The 21,828-nt window shown below is 45.3% G+C and overlaps 1 protein-coding gene across 1 annotated transcript in view; it reads left to right on the top strand.

Annotated features, from left to right (window-relative positions):
• The first annotated feature begins 12,930 nt into the window (after positions 1–12,930).
• Positions 12,931–21,828, top strand: part of sli (slit guidance ligand) — a 39,971-nt gene continuing 31,073 nt past the window's right edge. The window contains exon 1 of the mRNA XM_014355568.2: positions 12,931–13,118. Coding sequence (XP_014211054.1) covers positions 12,952–13,118 — 167 coding nt within the window. The 5' untranslated portion in view covers positions 12,931–12,951. The remainder of the gene's footprint in view (positions 13,119–21,828) is intronic.

Genomic DNA, 21,828 nt, shown 5'->3' with positions numbered 1-21,828 from the left:
CTTATCAAGCATCGCTCCGGAATTAATAGCAACGACTACGACGGCGGCAAAAAACGAGCGGGAAATCGCGAAAAATGACAAAAGTCACCCCCGTAAATCCCGTACACCTAAATAACGAAATTCGTTAGCCCGCGGTAGGTAGGTATATGCTTATATGTATATACGTAGCCGTACAAAAAAAAAGGAAAAAAATTCCTCGCGCTGGTAGGTATACCGAGGTATACCCCATGCGCATTTATTTATCACCGAAAATTTATCGTCCCCCGGCTCTTCGCGAAGGCACGTTAATGCGCGCGCATTACAAAAAGGGGAAAAATGTCTCCTCTTCCCATATTTTTGCAAATAAATGCGCGCCCGAGAATATATATACTTTTTTGTTCCCTTTCTCTCCAATTCCGCGCAATATCCGCCCGATCTGTAACTGCGGGCTTTTAAGGCTGTTTTGTTCGCGTCATCCGAGTCCCGATATCACCACGAGCGTTCCTCTCTTCTTTCCTTCGATTCCGAGGTGGGTGGAGTGGTAAAGGAGAAAAAATGCTGCGGTGGCGAGTTACCGTAGATATATGTATGTTGCAGCAACGCAGGGGTAATCCTCGCAACCATTGCCGCAGGATAAGGATATATTATATTGTACTCGTGTACTCGTCACGTGAGGCATCTGCGTCTTATACCTACTTACCTTACGTGATACGAGATTTCGATTTAACCGAGCGACGAGTTGTCCATCTGTACACAGAAACAAGGGCATCTCGTCTCCCCGGGACGGATATTGCGTTCCTGTTATTTTTTGTTTGTTTTTCGTTTCATCCACTGTTATTGCACCCAAAGTAAATTTGCTGCGCGTCATCGATGCCTCGACGAGCTTTTCACTAGATGAAAATTCACATAAAGTGGTCTTTTCGTTCATTTCCTCTATAGTCTCTTTTTACGCGCAAACTACTCTTTAACAGCAGTCGTTTGTCCTTTGTTTCCACCCCTCCCACGAGATGAAGAAGGAAGGAAAAAAAAAAAAAAGAAAGGAAGGAAGCAGGAGCGCGGAGAAACACAAGTGACCCGAAGAGAGGGAGAATGAAAGGCAATAAAGCGCAGATTGAAAGGTTTCGTCAAACAAAATGTTTTATTCCGCGGGCGGGTAAACACGGAAACACACTCACGTGAACTTGCACACAGAAATTCACGGAAACACACGGCCAAGTGAGCAAATTCCCCCAAATATATAGCTGTGTAACAAATACCCCCCCCCCCCGTTGTTTCAATCGATATTGCGCTGAAACTTTGTCAGCCCAGCGCCAAATAAGTCATAATACTCGTTACGTGTCCACGCGAGGCTTGTAATTAGTTTCGACCCACCACCTTCAGTCGAGAAACACAATTGCGGCCGGCGTTGCACCAATACGCACGTACACGTAGCAATCGATCACAAATCAACATGACGTAGCTTGAATCTTTTATCGCGAGTCTGCGCGACAAATTAATACATTATACGTACACGCCCAAATCGAGATCTCATCTCTATGATAAACAGACAGTCGTATCCGATTTGATAAATTTGCAAAGACGCACTCCATCATGTATATACGGGCTACCCCTCGACGTTAATGGTCCCGGCAATTCGTAATAGATTTCCTCTCTCTCTCTCTCTCTCTCTCTGTATTACGAGTAGAGATACCCCAGGCAGAAGCGCCACCGATCTCGATTAATTTCTCCAGTCTGTGTGGATATGGGTATGCGTGTACATGCAGAGGCACTTTCTTCTTTTTGCCTATATATATGTGTACCCAGATGTATTTTTTCCCCGTCTATAAATTCACCCCCTAATAAACCCTACGCGGAAAAGAGAGTGCCTACATTATACCCTCGAAGGAGCGAAATTCTCTCGAGAACCAATGACTCTCTTGTTCAAGCGTATATATACATGTATATGATACGTAAGTACAGTGTATATGTTTAAAAATCGATTTCTCCTGCCCGAAAACGGAATTCCACGATGCCACCGCCCATACAAGGTTATCGCGTACTCCCATCGCGTGTATTTTCCCCCTCGCCCGCCCATCAGAGGAATGTACCGTATAGAGATACACGAGCGCCGCTGGGCGACGACTTGCTCTCCTCTCGCTGGGCTTTTTTTTTTTTTTTTCTGGAAAGGACTCGTGTTGCGGGATAAAGAGCCGAACGCTCGAATTTCCCTTGGTTTTCTTGCTCGCGCTTTTTTTTTTTTTTTTTTTTTTTATAACCACCGATAAATTAAAAAAAGAAAACTCGAGTCGGCGATGGAAGTTTTTATTTTCGAACGGTAATATAAAATATTATTCCCACCCATCCCATCCAATGTCCATCAACATAAAACGATCACACGAGCGGAAGCCAAACTTTTGGTTGTGGGAAAAAAAAAAAAAAAAAAAAAAAAAACAATTGAAACGTTGAGCGAAAAGCATCGCGTTGAAGTGGATCTCGTGAAAATCTCTCGTCGAGTCCATCCCGAGCAGAAAAACCTCAAATCGGCCAGCAACGCAAATCGAATGAGCTATCGGGTCGAGAGGGCCGTAAAGTATCGGCGGGAGAAGGAGAAACAAGGGAAACACAAAAGAAGGGAGGAAAAGCAAAAAAAAGCCCATAAAAGAGCTTTTCCCTCTCGTGTGCGTGTATACACACCGTGTAACGGTGCTTGCATTGGACCGTGTGTATTGTACACGCCCGCCACCGCAAAGAGTCAGAGAGAGAGAGAGAGAGCGCAGTTCGGGAGAATTATCGTCACGCGATAATTAAAAGAGCGTTATGGCCCCATCCGCGCGTGTGCTGTACCAGTACACCTCCCTTGTTTTTCTCTCTCTCCAGCTCCCGAGAATTAAATGCCATTACAGTGCGCTGGAGGTCGTAAATATCGATTCTCCCCGTCGCGTGGCACTATGAACACACCGAAGAAAAGTAGCCTCGAAAAAAATCGCCGGGCGCGAACATTTATACATATACAAGCACGAAGCAAAGGAATTGTACCCATACACCATGTGTGCGTGTATGTAAACCGAAATAGAGAAACTCGGGAGCTGATACGTAAGTGTTACATGGGAGCAAAAAGACTCGTGTATGGAGTAGAGAGAGGAGGAGGAAGCCTTCCGTCTGTAGCTACATATAATCCATCCCGATGTACACACACGCACACTCGTGTCTGGTGTTACCCCCTCCCCCCCAACACACCCATACGTATGTGATATGGGAGCTTGGGGAGATTAGAGGAGGGATCTTTTAATCCCCGTGCGCTTTCTCTCCTCTCTTATTTCCCCGTTCCGCGGTATAGCGGCTTGCGTATGTATGTGTACATACACTTATATTCCCTTCGCTCTCTTTCGACAGCTCATTGTTCGGCCGTTTCGCGTTTCTTCTCTCCCTCGTTTAATTGTTCCCAGTGCAGTTCGCTCGCTGAATAAATTACGCTCCTCTCGTACCCGCGCGTGCATATGTATACTACTGGGTCACGGGTGTGGTTTTTTCCTCCCAATCCTCTCTATCTCCCGATCCCGCGCACGCCCTACCCCTAAATTTCCTTTGGCCTTGTTTTCCAATTTGCGCGTCGATCGGTGTCGCTTGAAATTACTTTTCCATAGTCTGTTGAACTCCTGCATGATGTCCTTATTGTTGCATACATCTCGATTTCTGGGATCTCAATTGTATCGCCGAGTATAGGAGATACTTGCACGCGGCTAAACTCGTGTACATTTTTCTTTCTTCCATCCTGACAGGGAGGGGGTTTGAAGCATTGCAAAATCCATCGTATCCCTTATCTTTTTCTTTTTCATGCAGATATACAAGTGCCATTTTTCGCTCTCTTGCATATCTCTAATGTCATGCATATACTATACACGCGCGTCCAACCATCGGCCTTTATTTTTTTCATGCAAAATTATTCAATTTCGTGCCGAGCGAATAAACACATAATATATGATCATGCAGATACACACGATTGCGGATATTTATGTTTATTTTCTGGTTTCGTCTACCAGCCTTATTTGCAGCTATACTTAGACTACACTGCTGTTGGAGCAATCAAACGGTCATTAGCATACACGAGTATATGGTACACGTGAATATAATATGATGCTTCACGTCTAGGATTGTAACAAACGCCAGTGAAATAACTTCAAGGTGTATTCACGCCCCGGTGTCCCTCTTGTTTCAACTGGATTTACGTCCATACTCATCGAGATCCATCTCAATAATAATTTATCGCGTAGCTGTAAAGCCCAAGCCTCTACTAGTGTCCATCACCAAGGACTCGGCAATTGCCAGAAACAATCCGCAAACGATCGACAAACGAGGTTCGATTGTAATAAACAATCCATAGAGTCAGCTCACTCGTAGAGGAAAAAAAAAAAAAAAAAAAAAAAAAAACCTTTCGTTTCCTCCTCTCCCTTTCGATATTTTTTTCCCCGTCTGTTACTCACCTAGACTGATGCACCCCCTCTCCATCTCCCTCTTTATTTTTTTTCTCCGTTTACCATCGTCATTTCATCCCTCGTCTCTTTCTTCTTGCCCGACTGCTCGTCTCTAATACGCACACATATTTCTTTCTTTCTTTTCCTCTCTCGACAGCACACGCTGACGGCTCTCTGCCATACCGAAGTCGGAGGTAATAGTGGCCCGCTAAAAGCCAAGGCAATCTACCCCCTCCCCCTCCCCCCATCCTCCTCAAATATACATAAAAGTTACGTGTGGCCGAAAGAAGGAAATAAGCGATGAAACGCCCGACGTATCCATTTGGGAAAGAGAAAAAAATTGAAAAGAAAAAGGCAAAGAGAAAAAAACAAAAAAGAAACGAAATGTGGAGCAAGACGCGTTCCGGGGGTGGTTTTTAGGGGATGAAACAAAAAAAAAGGGCCGAAAGCAGTCGAAAATGTCGCTCCGCGTATAGGGCGAGTGAAGGCGAGCTCGGACGACAGAAGCGAACCGTGAACAACGTGCACTTTACCCGAGCTCCCTCTCTCTCTCTCTAGATGTACCCACCGTCACCATATACCCATATATATGTATACACGTATATTTACTCGCGCGAGAGATACGAGCGTGATCACGACGCTGTAGGTACACACAGCCAAGGCTGGTTTTCGCTCGCACGTACACTTTGGTTTCCGAGGGTGGCAGCCCTACTTTGGTTGTTTGTTGTACACCGGAACGGGCCGAGGGGTAGGTGCATCATGTAGAGCGTTGTCGGCTCCATGCATTATATTGTGTATTCCACGAAAGATCATTAGCCCATGTGTCCAACAGCGTTATCGTGCTTTCCCCGGGGAGAACATGCACGCGTTGAAGGAAACGGGAGACACACTCGAGCCGATCTCATTGTTTATTGATTATTCGTGTTTTTAACTTACGATTAATCGCTTCATCTAATGGATGAATTTTCGCAAATAAATTGCCGTACAACCGATAATTGGGTTTTTTTTTTTTTTTGTCGACTCGCTCATGTATACGTGTACATAAACCGTGCAGCCATCCACGACACGTATACTTGCACCTATACTGTACGGATAAGAGGAAGGAAGGGGCGAGAGGGAGGGGTTCTCGGTCCGCGATCGCGAGAGAGCAAGGAGATTTCTCGTTTTGCTCGTGTACACCTCTCGTCCCACAGTTATATATACACCTGAAACGCGCGCACCGGTCCATGAACCGTACAAGTACAGGCGCGAGGTGTTGGCTGGCTGCCCTCAACGATAAGTATACATGCACCCATATATATATATATATATATATATATATATATATATATATATATATAATACTACACATTATGTGTGCTGGAGCGTTGGATGTAATACTATTGTGCGCCTATATATGTATACGTACAGTAGCCGGACGGTGGAGGCTCGCGACTCTCGTCGTCCCTCTCCTCCTCTCCCGAGAGAGCTTTGCTCGGCTCTGATATGGCTGGCTTGGCTGGTGTAACTAACTAACTAACTAGCCAGCCAGCCCTAGGAGTAGGTGCATTGTACTTATAGGTGGAACCGGGGAGAGGTCAAGAGGAATGACGAATGGGAAAAGGAGAGAGGAAGCGAAAATGGCAAACAAAGTAATAAAAGGGGTGGGCGGTGGGGGGTGATAACGGACTGGAAGTATATATATTGTTGAGTATGTGACCCGGGGATGATCGTAGAGCGTCGAAAGTTGCAGAGTTACCGAAAGTATATATATAGGGCTGGTGACGGATAGTAGGGTAACTCGAGATATTTAGCCTCGGTGATCGAAGCAGGGAATCGGCGTGTAGGTATACATAGAGTGCTCACGGGAGGAAAGAGAGTGGCGAGAAAGTGCAGGATTGAGGCTCCGTCTTTGGTTGCTTTGCCGCTTTCTCCTGGGACGTTTTTTTTCCGTTTTGTTTTATCTATATATATATAATATATATATACTCAAGAGCATGTACACGGCTTGCCCGTAGCTGTAATTAAACTCGGAGCTCGTGATTTTTCGGACGAATGACGCGCAAAGAGATCGCCGTAACGTATACGTAGCTCGAGCGTTTGACGTAGAGAGAACAATTAAAACGGAGACGGGACATTTTTTTTTTTCTTTTTTTGAGCTTTCCAAAACAGACAGACGGGGTACGTATCTCGAACAAAAGAAGAGGAACTAGAGGCAAGTGCCATCCGTACGCGATTCGGTGCGCCGATAGCATGGCCATTGTCGTTATTCCTCCTCCTGTGACGTTGCACTGAGCAAAAGAGGCAAAAGTTCGAAAAAAAAAAAAAAAAAAAACGACACATCAAAAGCAGCGCGGAATCAGAGAGAACAATGATCTCTGTCCTCTGAGCTCTGCAGCTAGAGAGCTATTAGCTAAGAAAAACCAAAAGTGGGATAGCTGCACGATAAGGAGTAGGGAGAAGAGGGATGGAGGGAGGCGAAAAAAGCTCGGGGTGGTATATACGAGGGACGCAAATTGAAAAAGACACGTCGACGGGCAAAAGTCAAAGGGCGGCCTATTACAGATCAAAGATTGCGGGTGACAAGTGCATTATATGTATATACATGAAGGGGGGGGTAAGGGGGGTGTGTACAGTTTAGGAACCTCACGTGTAAATGTGTGTATACGAGCACACAATGGGAGAAGAAAGGGAGGGAGAGAAAAAAAAAACTTGGCCAAACACGCACACGTACGGAGCCGTAAGTACTTATGCCTTCAATGCGATAATGAAAGAATAGAAAAGGAAAAAAAAAGGGGGGGGGGGGGCTCGCGTGTACGACAAAAAAGAGTCGGAGGAAGAGAGGTGGGTGCGAGAGGGTTGGGGAAAAGTAATAAGGAACGCGACATTCTCAAAGAAGAGAAAGACAAGTAGAGGAGGTGGGGGTGAAAGAAGCAAGTGCGCACACGAGAGGAGGGAGGCATTCGCAACTACCGTAACTAGCTATACATGTATAGGTGCCATATCCTATACAAGAGAGCAAGGAGAGAAGCTTAAAGGGGCACTCGCTCGGCGAAACTTTCCGAGGGGCTGATTTTTCACTTTTCTTTGTGACTCGACGCAGCCAGTAGCTCCTCCTTGCCACTTTTTTTTTTCCTTCCCCGACGCCGTCGTCGCTCTCTCGTCGACTTACTTCCGCTTCCCTTCCGCGTTAGTCTTCCACCAGCGAGCGCCCCGGGGCCCTTTTTACATGTTCAGCCGTATATACATATAGGTACACGGTATAGACGTCGGTCTCTTTTTGCGCCCGAGCGAGCGCCGGAGCCACCGCAACTCCCCGATCTTTTCACGGTGCCGTTGTTCCCTCCCTTTGTCCTCCGCCTCTCGCTGGTCTCGACAAATGCTCTTACGTATACACATCATGGGGTATAATATATTAATAGCAACGATGCATTGCCTTCCTCGAGTCGCGGAGGAGCCAAAGCCATGGTTAACAAATGTCCCGAATCGGCCCCATTAGCAATGGCACAATCGTCCTCCAAAGTCCCGGAGGCGTCTTTGAGGGGCCACGGAGCGACGGGAAGCGGATCTGCCGGGTTTATATTCTTTTTAATTGGCCGTGCCGCTTAGATGGCACGACTCCTCGAGTCCCCGTATCACACTGTATGTCCCGCTCGTCGTTCGTATTGATTTGCGTTCCAAGTCTGCCGCGAGTTAGCCTCGCTCGATTGTTGTCGCTGATGTTTATTGTTCCCCGACGCATGACCCGTTATGTACATGCCGCCTCGAGCGACGGACCACTCGCAATTATGCGCTCGCCCATGGGGGCGCCTCGATGGCTTTTTCATGATTCGATTCGTCGAAATCAGCGAGAGCTATCGTCGTTATACGTGTGCCTGCCAGTACAGGAGAAGAATAGGGGAAGATGATTTTTCGAATCTCCTCTCTCTCTCTCTATATAACTTTGACAATGAGCGTTACCGTGCACTTTGTCCCGTGAATTGTGTATATATCATATCGAGGTTGCATGCCCCGTAATCGCGATAATTCAATTGTTCGGTCGGGAGCTACCTGTGCTGGATTTAACGAGGCTGCTGATTACTTGACGAGCTTGGTGGCAGAGTATAGAAAAAATATGTCCCTTCCGATCGGCCCGTGATTGTCTCGTTTATACCCACGTGAATTGGGTACAGGCGTTCTCCTGCCACAAAGGACCCCTCCCCGGATTGGCCGTTGCGATTTATCCGACACCAGAGTAAACAACTGTTATGTGCAGTACATATATATATATATATACAGTTTTCGACACAAGGTTAAAAAAAAAATAAATTTCAAACATTTCTGTTTAATAAATTGCTTGATTCTGATTCTCAAGATTGGAACCGCGAACAAGGCATTATCTCATGACTCTAAAAACTTTTAAAATTATTTTTAATAAAAACAAACTTATACAATCTTACAATAGCTACAATAGTGTTAAAATAAGTCTAATCAATTACGTTAAATTTATTTATTGCCAAATTATACGATTATTACTATTACCAATTTTATTAATTATTTTGTCAATTATAATTATATGTATTCTACGAACTATTACTTTTGTCATCTTCACTGTATTCTTATTCCATTGTTATTAATTATGTTGATAATTTGTTATGTATCTTATTACTCTATTAATTATCTGTAAATTATTTGAGAACCATACGTGGTTATACCACAAGGTTTGAATAAAGAATTAATCTAATCTAATCTAATATATAATATAGGTATCCGTGAACCGTATGTTTGGGCCCTGTAAAGCCATTGGGAAAAATAACACCGAGCTTGCCTCTTTATCCCCCATCCCGTGATGCATATGGTTGTGTATATGTAGGAATAATATTGACACCTGTGCAAATAAATCCTCGAAAATTCCGTCCTCCCCCCCATCCAATTAATCGTCGATTATTCAAGCCGTGCGCGCTCGACAATTTTCTCGTGTCGCCGATGCGAGGGGGACTCATCCCCTGCCACGTATCGGAAACGCGGATTAAAACGCCGAGTCGAGTCGAGTATATAATTGTACGTTCCACGCGCGGGTACGCGGGAAAACAGATACTCGCGGAGGTGGACGGGAGAGACGCGCATAAATCAATAATCCACGAATCGCGTCGCGCTCCGTCGGTGATGCATCGCGCAATGCGTTACTACACAGGAGGGCCCAAGGGGTAGAGGTATACAACACGGAACGTACATATAACATTAACAATATACACAACGCGTCGTTGCTATTCATATACATAGCGAGCGCGGGGCGCGTAAAGCGTGTCCGAGTAGGTATATATACCTTGCACTGTACACTAAAATGCTTCGACCTCGCTCCAATCTTAACCGTGTATGTATATACTGTAGTTTAACAGCACGTGGGAGATCGTAGAGGAAAGATAATTAGCATAGCTGCCTTATTCTCTCTCTACAAACGTATGACGAGGCAATAAGAGAAGCTCGGAATCGAGAACAGGAAAAATTTGGAGCGCGCCGACCTCTACTTGAGTCTTTTTCTCTATACCCATCGGTGCTCATCTTCTGTCTTTTTTTTTTTTTTTTTTTTTTTCTTCTCTAATATAACCTGTATACACCCATACATGCCATAGCTACATTGTGGTCGGTCCCCCCCGACAAAACGACTTTTCGTGTGGGCTACCATGTGCGTGTGTGCACAGACGGTGTGTTTCAAAAAGATTAAGATCCGACTGGGACTTTTTTTTCGGCCCGGTCAATTATTGTTACGGCTGCGATTCGTGTACCGGATAGGGGAGCGCGTTGTAAGTACACGACAGATAAAGCCTAATGGCAATGTTCGGCTGTAGCACGGAAAATGGATATCTCCACTTTCTTTTTTTTTTTTTTTCCTCCGTTTTCCCGAGACTTGACACTTAATTTACGGACGATTACCTGTGCTTGTGCATGAACACGCAGAGAACCGTCGGGAGAAACATTGGAAACAAAAAAAAAAAAAAAAAAAAAAAAAAAAAAAGAATGAAACATTCCCTTTTTTTAAAACATTTTTTACTCCATCGATCGACAAGCGCTAATTGCGTTCGGGGCGCGCTGTTGTTGCTCTACACGCATGCATCAATATGTATCGTAGCGCGGCCCATTTGAAAACCATAAATTTGAATTTTCATTTCCCTGAAGTCGGAATTGGCTGCGGCCCCGATGTTCCACCACCGTCGCCGCTGTTGTTGCTGGGAAATTGCATATTTCGCGCGCACTCAGCTATACTCGTACGTACACGCGCATGCATTTCCCCGACAACTCGCGATGCATATAACGCGGGTACAGAGAGAGAGAAACGCTCACGCGGCCGTTTCACGTTCGATTATTTAATTAAGTGCCAGTTATCGTTGTAATAATTACAACGACTACGATTCGCGTTTAAATTTAATTAAAAGCGCTCGTTTGTGGGCAAACAATCATATATATACGTTTACCATACCATCGTTACATTGTATTTCGGTTTTAACGCTCTGGACTACAATCCGATTACAGTTTAGCCCCCGTACCTCCATTTGCATTTCACACTGTATTGCGTTTGTTATGCCCAAAACTCATGGTCAACGATGCAATTGTAAATATACCTCGCCTGATGTACCTTTGCTTGGTTACAAATGTTATACCCTTGCATAAATATGTATAGGTACATCTAAATCTCCAATATGGACCCGTTGCAGCGCAACTATAGTATCGTAATGCAATCATATCGTCGATCGCGCCCGAGTAGGTATATTGGTAACTCAGAATCGAAACGCGAATCGAGCCCCTCGCGCATATACATGTATATATGTATGTACGTATGTATATCGGTATCTAATTTAAATATGCATGAAGCTAATATGAACTGCAGCCGAGCGATAAGAATTTTTCTTTTTATTTCAAATCCCAACCCTTGTACAATTACGCTTGCAGATAAAAAAATATATGTGACTAAAAGTGCAACGGAGGCGCGAAATTTTACCTACACGTGTACACATACATGATACAATATAATATATCCACGCGGTAGTATCGGACTTTCAAATCTCGGTCGCAGCGACACGAGCAACGCCGATGCAAAACGTTAATCATCGGCGAGAGAGTATAACCAATCCCTCCCTTTGTTCGTGCACCAATATCATGAATGACCCCATGTATAGTACGATATGAATATTAAACATCCGTATGGGGGACGTCCCAGAGGATGATGATGGTTACTAGTGATGCGCGCGAGGATCGGTGGATAAAAGGAAACAGGTGAAAGCTACACGCAATTCGTAAATACAACTCGCAGGAGTATAAGCAGCCAAAACTTTCATTTTTCGTGTGTCCGTACGTGCATGTTGTACACTATATACGAGATATTAAGTGTTATTAATTATACACACAGGGAAACCCCTGATTGCTCTTTCGTTTATCGCTTGCAAGCTCGAATGTGTATGTATGTATACTGTGTGTGTAATTACAATCGCTGCAGTGGACTCCCTGTTTATCCCATGTTATACCTGTGGTACACATTTGTACACGTTCAACGATACAATCATCGTTGTTATTATTTAACGCATGGCTCTACCTTGTGAATTCAATCAAAAGTGCCTTACCCGTGTAATATATAATAATAATATTATTATAGAGGCAATACGCACTTGTAAAAGGCCGCAATCGCGGGACTTTCCGCGCGCTCTCCTTTTAACGCGGAAAGATTAAAATGTATACATCCACGCGGAGAAGTTAATTACAAGGCTGTACATGTAGGTATTTATTGCACAAGACCCATACACGAGTGCGCGCGTGAAACATATTACGGGAGGGCTTCGTCAAAGTCTTTGCCGGTAATTACCTTCAACTCCCTCTTTGCTGTCTGGACGCTGCTGCAAGCGCCTTTTTTTCAGTTTTCCTCCTCGAAAAACCTTTCCAAGACCATATGAAGCTCGTACGCGCACCTACATGTATTATGTATACCGACACGCGCGCATCATAATTCCTCCTCCGTTCACGTTCACGGTGGAAAAGAAAAAAACAAAGCAAAAAAAAAAAAAAACGTCCCCGTACTTGTAGTTTATTACCTGCAAACGAAATGGGGGAACCCTCTCCTATAATTATAATATAAAAGCATCCGTATATATATATGATGCTTAGTATAAAAAACGAGAGGGGCCCAAGTGAAAAGTTGAAAAATGTTGGATGCCCCGCTATGAATCACTTTTAGCTGAAAGTGTAAGAGCTCCTCCTCGTATACGCGTTAACTTTGGAGGAGAGGCTGTAAAGGCGCATTGGGGGTGGAAAAAAATGAAGCAAATAATCCCATAGCTGTAACAAATTTGCCCGTGTTGTGATTACAGGGCGCGGGAGTACAGCGGGAGCACAGCGTCTGGGATAATCGAGAAAAATGGAGGCGGCTGCTCGGGACGGAAGAGGAAGGAGCCGATGGAGGACGCCGCCGCTCGTTCGTTTGCTCCTGCCCCTGCTGATGCTGGTCACGGCGACAACGAGGACAGGGACGTCAGTGGCTGCAGCCGGTGGTGGGGGTGGCAGCTCCGGCGGTCCGATGGTGGACGGCGCGGACCTCGAGACCCTGGCGGGGACGATCGGCAACCACAACGGGGTGCGCTGCCCCTGGGCTTGCAACTGCGGCGGACAGGAGCTCGACTGCGCCGAGAAGGGCCTCACCCAAGTCCCCGGGAACTTGGCTGCCCTCACCCTCGCCGAGAAACTGTGAGTATAAATATACAGCACATGTGCACTGTTATTGTTATTATGCGCGCACCCAGTAATATATGGGAGGCGGAAGAGGGAAGCTCTCCGTCTCCGAGCTCTGTGTGTATAGTTGAACCGCGAAAGGAGCAGGAAGGAAGGAAGGGGGTTGTAATAATTCGCGTGCGCTCGGACGCCCACTGTCTTCTGGCGCTCCGGGGGGCCCACAGGGATGGTCCTTTTTTGTTTTCGCGCTGCGCGTTTGCCAAGTGTGTAGCTCGACATTTCCGAGCTGTCCGGTGTCGCGTGAAAAAAAAAAACAACGACACTTGGGCTCTCCCGCGGATGATGTACGTGGATATATTTTTGTACCCTTTCTTCTTCGGCCGGTCAGAGAAATCGGGGCCGTGAGTTTTCCGGGGGGCCGCCACCTGTTACTCGTACATTCTGTGCTCATCCGAGCGTCAAAGGGCTGTACACCTGTATATTTACTAATAATCCTTCCCGAGCGCCGCGGGCAAAGTTTTAATTCTTTAGAAAATATTGGTTTCACGCGCCAAAGAACAATTTCGGCCCTTTTTTCCTGTTTTGCCGTACTTTTAACTCGTTCCTTCGGTAATTCCGCGACGCGAAATTGAACGTGAAATCCAATTTTTCAGCGCAACGAGATTTCCTCGATGGATACTTGGTGGTTTTTTTTTTTTTTTCCTCGCGCAAGAGATCGACGAGCGAAAAAATTTGCTCCGACAGCGAACCGCCTGCGCCACCGAAAAATTCAAACAGCGCCGGCTGCTGTGTATATACAAGTGTAATTAACAGGTATATATACAAGAGCAGAGAGAGAGAGAAAATGCTCTCGTTGAAACAGGGAAGGGTATTTTACTTGTGTATGTAGGTGAGAGGAAGAAAAAGAAATCGGTCGACCGATGTACAGAGGTGCAGAGAGGAGAAAGAAAAAGAAATCGGGGGAAAGTAAGTGTACAGGCGGGAGGTGGATACATAAAAGTCACCCTCGGCAGGGAGTGAGCGAAGCGGCGCGGAGAAAGACACTAAAACGCGGGACAAATCAAGTAAAAGCAAGAGAGATAGAGGGGATATAGGCGAAAACTCGGTTTGACGATAAGACGGGAATGGCTCTTGCCCGTCTCTTCTGCTGGACCTGAAAAGGCGGTGCTTACGTCGTCGTCGTCGTCGTAGTTGGCGAGACGTCGGTAGAGTACCCACCTATATACTTATGGAGTTTGGAAATTTTATCGTCGCCAGACGACCTCGTCGATGGACCACTCGATAGTCCAACGCTTGGTCCTTCTCCTCGTGTTTACGCAATGATTTCCCAATCGCGTTACACACGACTTTTTTCCTCTCCCTCCCCCCTCCCACCGCGCGCTTTTTTAAGTATGACCGGGAAAGCGTTGTACCGCTAAGTGTTTTGGAGACAGCCGTGTCGATGGCTTCGCGACAATAACGAGAGCGTCGTCCGATGTATAAATACATAATTCGAAACTTTCGCCGGTATAACTCGATGTTACCCACTGATACGTGTATGAGTTACACACTCGTGCTCCTGTAAATGTATATACTTGTATTTCCCATACTTAACTTTTTTTTACGAGAGGTGCCATTATTGCGGGTCGCCGTGTATTATTATTATTATTATTAAAGATGTTTTTGTAAAAGCCAGCTCTTACGCGTGCACGGAGCAAGAGATAAGAGATACGGAGAGAACGGACGGCTTGAATGCTCGTGTGCACGCGTATGTGATCACCAATATAGGTGTATGTGTGTAAAACTTGCGTTGAACATTTTTTACTTCGTTATATTTTTGTTCGATCGGCAAGCGAAAAAACAGCAATATTATACGCTCGCGATGATCGAGATGAAGATATTACCCGGAGGCCATACTTTAGCACAAGTAAAGAGGTATACATATACAAAAGATCCAATCTGTTTAACCTGCCGTTCCGTCAAACTTACAAACGAGGCATCACACGATATTTTAGTCATACTAATAAATATACACTTCTTGTCCACTTGTATTTTTGATAGCATACGACGAGCCATTTATGGCCATTCTGTCGGTCAGTGTTGATTATTTTGTTGCGTAAACCATCAACACATGTAGGTATATCCCTCGTAAGCTTGAAAAATGAAATCGACAAAGTGTCAGGGGGCAACGGGACTCCCATGGAATACCACAAAAAACATTGTAGCGACCGTACGTGTGAAACAGTCTGCAAACAAAGTGGGTGTAAGAAAAGAGCACGAGTGCGAAAACAACAATAAAAAGAAGGGTGGGGAGGGTGTACGTATACACCCCATCCTTCGTGGGTACATAATAGGGTGTGAAAAGCCGTGAAAAACGGGGGGGGGGGTCGAAAGGAAATCCCGTGGCGAGCAGCGACCCCCGGCGCGTGAAAAACACATTAGGTATTCCGGATGCGTGAATCGTCGCGTCCGCCGCAAGGGATGTACAGATGCACGGCGGAAGCGCGCGTACAATGTATGTATAGCGACGAACGAAAAATAGAAAGGCCAAAAGAGAGCAATTAGGACCTCGTGGGTATACCCCAATTTGTCACGAACGGGCCCTCCTTGCTCTCGGTACAGAGTGACGTATCTATACATCACGTCCCGAAAGTACTTGGTTTAAATTGTTAAAAAAAAAAGAAAAACTCACTCGTCACGTGTGCGGGTACATGTGTATATATCACTCGCACGGAAAAAAAACTTTTACAAATATATGATAGGTATACGTATACGTATGCCCGTGAATGCGGGTTGCAGTAGCTTACAGGACTATACTCAGACTCGCTCGAGCAACCGGGTAAACACGGGCTCGCCTCCTCCTGCCTGCAGGACTCCTCTCGATACCCCACAATGAATTCTTTCTCCCTTGGCCCCTTTCGCATCGTATATATACCTATACACATCGGTTGGTATAACCCGGTCGTTGCTAAAAGGAAGGGTATGCAAAGGATATGCTGCCGATGCTCAAACGGTGCAAGGAAAGCAAAGAAAAAATTCGCCCCTTGCGTTCAAGTGCTGATACACGAGCCATGGGTATATATAGGTATGTACATGCATCACGGGGCTCTCTCTCTCTCTCTTTCTCCCTCTGCACTCGGGATTAACTAACAGCAGTACACCGTGTGCGTGCGAATCTAAGCTTGTTTAGTTTTTTAAAAAGTTTTCTAGTGTGCTGATGCCGATGTATACTAGGTGCCCCGTGATGTGTGAATTTATAGTGCGTCGAGAGGCTATACACATGCAGCCATGCACGTATATATATTATGATATTGCGTACACGTATAGAGGGAGAGGGAAGAAGAGAAGAGCGCAATGGCGCTGAATGGAAATTGAATCGGAATGCCTGCTGGCTAACTCTTTGCACGCGTGAGTTCCCCTCGCGCCTATCCCCTGGATGTATATATAGGTATGTATACCTACATACTGGTGTACGCGGCTGGACTATATATATATATATATGTATATGGTGGTGAGAGAAAAAAAAAATAGAAAAAGATTTTCCATGATGCGAGGTGATGTGTATGTATATACATCGTTCTCTCTTTTCATTCGCGTTGGAGTGGATTTTATTCGAATAAAGAGTATTGATTATATCCCCAGTACGTTGGGAAAGACGAGAATAACCCGCGCGATTCGGAAAATATCTCCTTTCATCGCTCGTATACGACCATTCGTTCCGTCCCGTGTCTCAACGTTACACACACACACACACACGTACGAGGGATAATTATTTTAATTACAAAATTATCGTCGCTGCTCGGGCTCTCTCCACATTTTCTATATAGACAGATGTATAGGTATAAAAAATAAAAATAAAAAGTATTGATAATTCTTTGCTTTGTTCCTACAATGTAACGATATAATTCACACGCGTGTGCCCGTTGCCGCGTATACTACCTTCACGTACTTGGATGCCTACTCGACAGATTTATCGATCTCCGAGGGCGCTCGTGTGTACACCGATTAATACCCGCGTACATATATATATATATATATAGATTTATACCTACGTACCGTAATGCCGATAAGTACATCTCCGGCTCTCGCTTTCCTATCTCGTCCAATCAATCGCTCATCTCTCTCTCTCTCCTGCGATTTCTACCCCGCGAGTTTCTTCATTATACATTTTTCTCCCCCTTTCCCGCTTTCAATTACAATGATCGGTGTACCCGTGCGGATAAATTTTACCATGTACATGATAGGTGCACGGCTACGTATGTGTGTGTACATCGATCCGCATCACGTGTAACGTGCTACAATATACATATAAGTACGTATAATCCGAAGTTAACATCAGCAGCGTAAAAGCGATTCCCCGTTCGTTCTCCGTGCACTACTATCTGCAATTAAACGCAATTTGTAACGCTACGCTCTGTACGTCTCCCCATCACACGCATATATATGTATAGTGTACCCATGTACCGCGCGAACCCTCGCACTTACATCCTCCTATACTCCCATGCATGGTTGTCTCTTGCGCGTGAATTACCATCACCCAAGGTCTATCGCGTATCGGGGTCTAAGATTCGACTTTTCGCTCCCCTCCCTCCCTCCGTTTTTCTCTGTGCTGCATAAGTATACAATTTGCTCGACCGGCCGGCGACGCAAGCATATGTCGCGCTTCCCCCCTATACACATATATAACTATACGGCACGTGTACCAAGAGAGAGGATTATAGATTCGATGATTCCTCCACCCCCGCCTGTGCATATACGTACGCTCCGACACCCTAAGCTTTCGCCATGTACACCGTATATTTATACAGTGTCGTCTCGAAGGGGAGTTGTCACGCAATATGCCTGAGCACGGAATACTTACATATATGTGTACATGTATACCACCTATACTGCATATATATGAAAAAATTTGGGGCTTTGCTCTTTCTTTGGCTCACGGCACGCGTTCTCTTTTGTGTTTCAACGCGTGTGCTTCCAACCGCATGCCTGGGCACAAAGGACACTTCCTGTGAACACCTTTTGGTGTCATATACCCACATGTGGATTGTTGCGGGAGACGAGCTCGGGATATTTAAAATTTTTTTTTACGCGTTTTACATATAAGTCAATGATGCATCGAGCAGCTCTGTTTTATTTTACATTGTTCTCTCGACTCCGATGCTCACTTTACATTATTTTGTGTATAAGTACATCTATTTCCTTGTAGGGTGGAATAAAACAAAAAAAAAAAAAAAACCAAACACAATAAAGATTGATTATCACCATGTTTACGGGGTTGAAAACCGTATAACAATCAAATTCGTTCAATCGTTCGGTTACAGCGAAGCCGACTCGACGCGAAAGTTCGCGTTGCAAGTTTCACGAGAGCTCGCTCACAACTGCAAGCTCGCGCTTTTTAATATTTCGGGTCAACAGGGAAAACGTGAAATTTAATATTTGAAGTGCCCGCGCGTATATAAATTGCGCCGCGGCTCGGTGTTCGCGAAATAGTTGTGTTTGCACGTGAAAAATCATTCCCATTCACATAGTAAATTGAATTAAACGGCTTTTAATAATAGAGCGTGCTCCCGTTATTTTATTATTATTATTTTTTTTTTCCATGCAATAAATGTTATTACTGCAGTAATATTGACACTGGTGCTTTATTGCCGTGCACGATGAATATATTATATGCCTGGCTGTTGGATGAATTGAAGGTGCATATGATAGGTATAATGTTGTAACGGAGGCGGCCATTCGTAATGCATAAGAGACATAATGGCTTTCTCGCGAGTTCGGAATTAAATTTTAATAAATATGACGAGCGATTCTTTTCTCGGAGATACTTATCCTTGTATATATACGGACGCACAAAGGGGTAGGTAATTTTTCATAAAAACTGCATGCCGGCCCGAATGATCAGCAAACTCGTATTGCACGTTTCAATTGTCATCTTCATAAATACATCAACGAAAAGTCAACGGCATCCGCGCTTTTCTCCCTGTACGCGTAAAATTTTTCTCCAAGTCGAGCTGTTTCGCATTACTTCGAGCCGATAACCTTTGCTCCCCTTCTAAGCACAAGTACAGCCCCACGACGTAAAACTCACGCAACAGACATTATAGCTATGAATGTAGGTGTGCATGGATATATAATGTATAAACACAACATCTTCCCGAACAAAAGGCGTTAGTGCGCGCATGCATCCACCCCCCCCACCCTTTTCCTGAAAAGTTTCGCGCAGTCGAACCACCCCCATCCCCGTGGGTACACACATCGAAAAATCTGCAAGCCAAGCAAGCTCGAAAGCTCATTCACGCGGTGCAGGGGAAAGCTCGCGAAACTTTAACGGCCGATATTTTCCGCACCGGAAGCTCCGCCCCCCCATCTATGCATCCATCTATCTCGCGAGCGCATAAATCAAGCTGGCTCCGCGACGCGTGCACAAAAGCTGTGTGTGTGTGTGTGTGTGCACATCAACGTTTCTTCTTCTCGTCCGCGTCACTTGTCCCTCCGTACATAATATGTATATATATATATGCATCTTGCGTCTATGGGTACGCGACTGCACTCGGCATAATTTATGCGGCCCCTCCGCCTCTCAATTAGCCGTCAACACCCTCCGCCCCATCCCCACCCTCTTTCTCGTGTCTAACGACGTTAATCAATTACCAGAAGGCACACAATACATGTGTGTATACCTGCTGGCACTGCCTATCCACCCTCTTTCTATCCTGAGGGTAGATCATCGGGGCATCCCTCACTCTTACCCTCGACTTTTGGCTGTAGCACGCGCGAGCGCTCAACTCTGTGTGTAAGGGTCCCAAAACGCTGGCGATGATGCCTCCCTTCCTGATGCCTGACTCCTCGTTTTTCGCGTCACAGGTGGTGTGTGTGTGCGTGCGTGAGGATATTCGCACGGGGGGAAGAGGGCTCGATCAAGAGCTCGCCAAAGACGGATCGATGCGTATTTCAATTACTTTTATCAAACGCTTCGTCAGGCGCTCTCCCTCATGCAGGGAGAGTTACGTATTTCGAGGGTGTTTTTCAAAGGGAAAAAAGGTGCACGTAGCTCGAGTCTTTTTTGTCCCGGCACTTACTTGCTTGCGCTCACACTCGTTTCGCCCATCGAGCCTCTGCCCCGGTGTATAAGCGAGGCTTGCATGAGAAATTAGAGGCCGCGGTCCTCCTCCTTGCATATATATATAAACTCGACTTTCCCACTCTCGCGTATACGGGCAAATTTGTCAGCCACAGGTTTTTTTTCTTTCTTTTCTGGCGCACGGCAAATATTTCCACTCCAAGTCAAAGTAATTAAAATTTTCCAGTGCTCGTATACACACGCAAAGTTTAATAACGAGAGTTGAAGACGATTTTTTTTCCATTTTTTTTTTTTCTTTTTTTTTTTTTTTTTCACTCACGCAATTAAACAGAAGTTAGTTCGTGCGTCGAGCGGGAGATGTTTTTTTTTCTCTTCCTTTCATTCCCAGTCGGACGTCGGGACCAAGAGGGGAAAGAACAAAAAATGAAAAAAAAGAAAAAGAATGTATGAAAACTTGGCTCGTATACAAACGTATAGGCGCCGGCACGCGTAATGCATGTATTTTCTTCATTGTGGCTTGTACGGTGTGTATAAAAACGTAATAAACCACTGCAGCCCTACTTTCACCCGGTTTTTACAACCCTCGCGTATATGTGTGTGTATCAAGCCGGCGCTTTGCGGGAGGATGAAAACTTTTTCCGAATAAAACGCGATCGTAAAGTCAGGCACAACTTTAGTGAATGCAAAAATTTCTGTGTTTTTTTTTTGTTTTTTGTTTTTTCCGTTTCATTCCCTCCACGGCCAACCTGCTTTTTCTCGCTTATACACCCTCGAGACCAAGCGGCCCGGAACGTTTTGATTGATACACACACATGTATAAATCCTCGGCAACAATACACGTGTGTATGCACATTTTCTCGGATCGCACATGGGCACTCCCCCTTGGAAAAAGAGAGTGGCACAACGATTCGTCACTTTGTGTACGCGTATATCTAGACGAGGCGCGATTCGTCATCATCCAACTTAGCGTTCAGTCAAGAAAAATCCATCGTCTGCGAGTAATGATTTTGGAAAAAAAAGGATGTGGGAAAATATAAATCCGGCCACCCGATGGAAAAGGGAACAACGCGTGTAGGCTCCCAGGGACCATTAATTACAAAAAGCACAGTCACTCTGACGTTAAGCTCGTTAGCTTTGGGGGGTAGGGGGAGGCTGACACATTTCCGATCGTCCGCGCAATCGAGCTTCATTAACTTTTCCATTCGAAAGATCCATCGGCGCGAGCTCGGGAGGATTTTCCCACAAATGTGCATCGCTTTTCACTCCATAATGGGGTTAAAAAAAAGGGCTCGCCAAACAACCTGCATTACACTATGCTATACATATAATTAGCAATCCTCCGAGGGGGAGGAAAATAAGGGGGGAAAAAAAGTGTAGGAGTGTAGGAAAAAGCAGCCACGCGGAACGTAAGTGACTGTGGGTGAGGGAATGGGTAAAAGTCCGACAGGAGGATCGACATCGAAATTGGAGATTTCTTACGAAAAACTTTTCCACGAGAATGCCCCCCCACTCCGTTCGGAGAGTAGTATATCCCCCTTGGCGCCGCAGGGCGTCTCTTTCCATCGGCTATACATATTATACATATACCCGTCGCCACGTAAGGACTGCATATATATACTAACCGTCCCCAAGTCCCTCTTCTGTTCCCTTTCTCTATATATATAT

The sequence above is a fragment of the Copidosoma floridanum genome, unplaced genomic scaffold (assembly GCF_036245765.1).
Source record: "Copidosoma floridanum isolate Cflo_tuat_1 unplaced genomic scaffold, Cflo_Japanese_pri ptg000009l, whole genome shotgun sequence".
Lineage (NCBI taxonomy): Eukaryota > Metazoa > Arthropoda > Insecta > Hymenoptera > Encyrtidae > Copidosoma > Copidosoma floridanum.
Note: the sequence above shows the minus strand (reverse complement) of the source record. Positions and strands in the feature narration are given on the sequence as shown.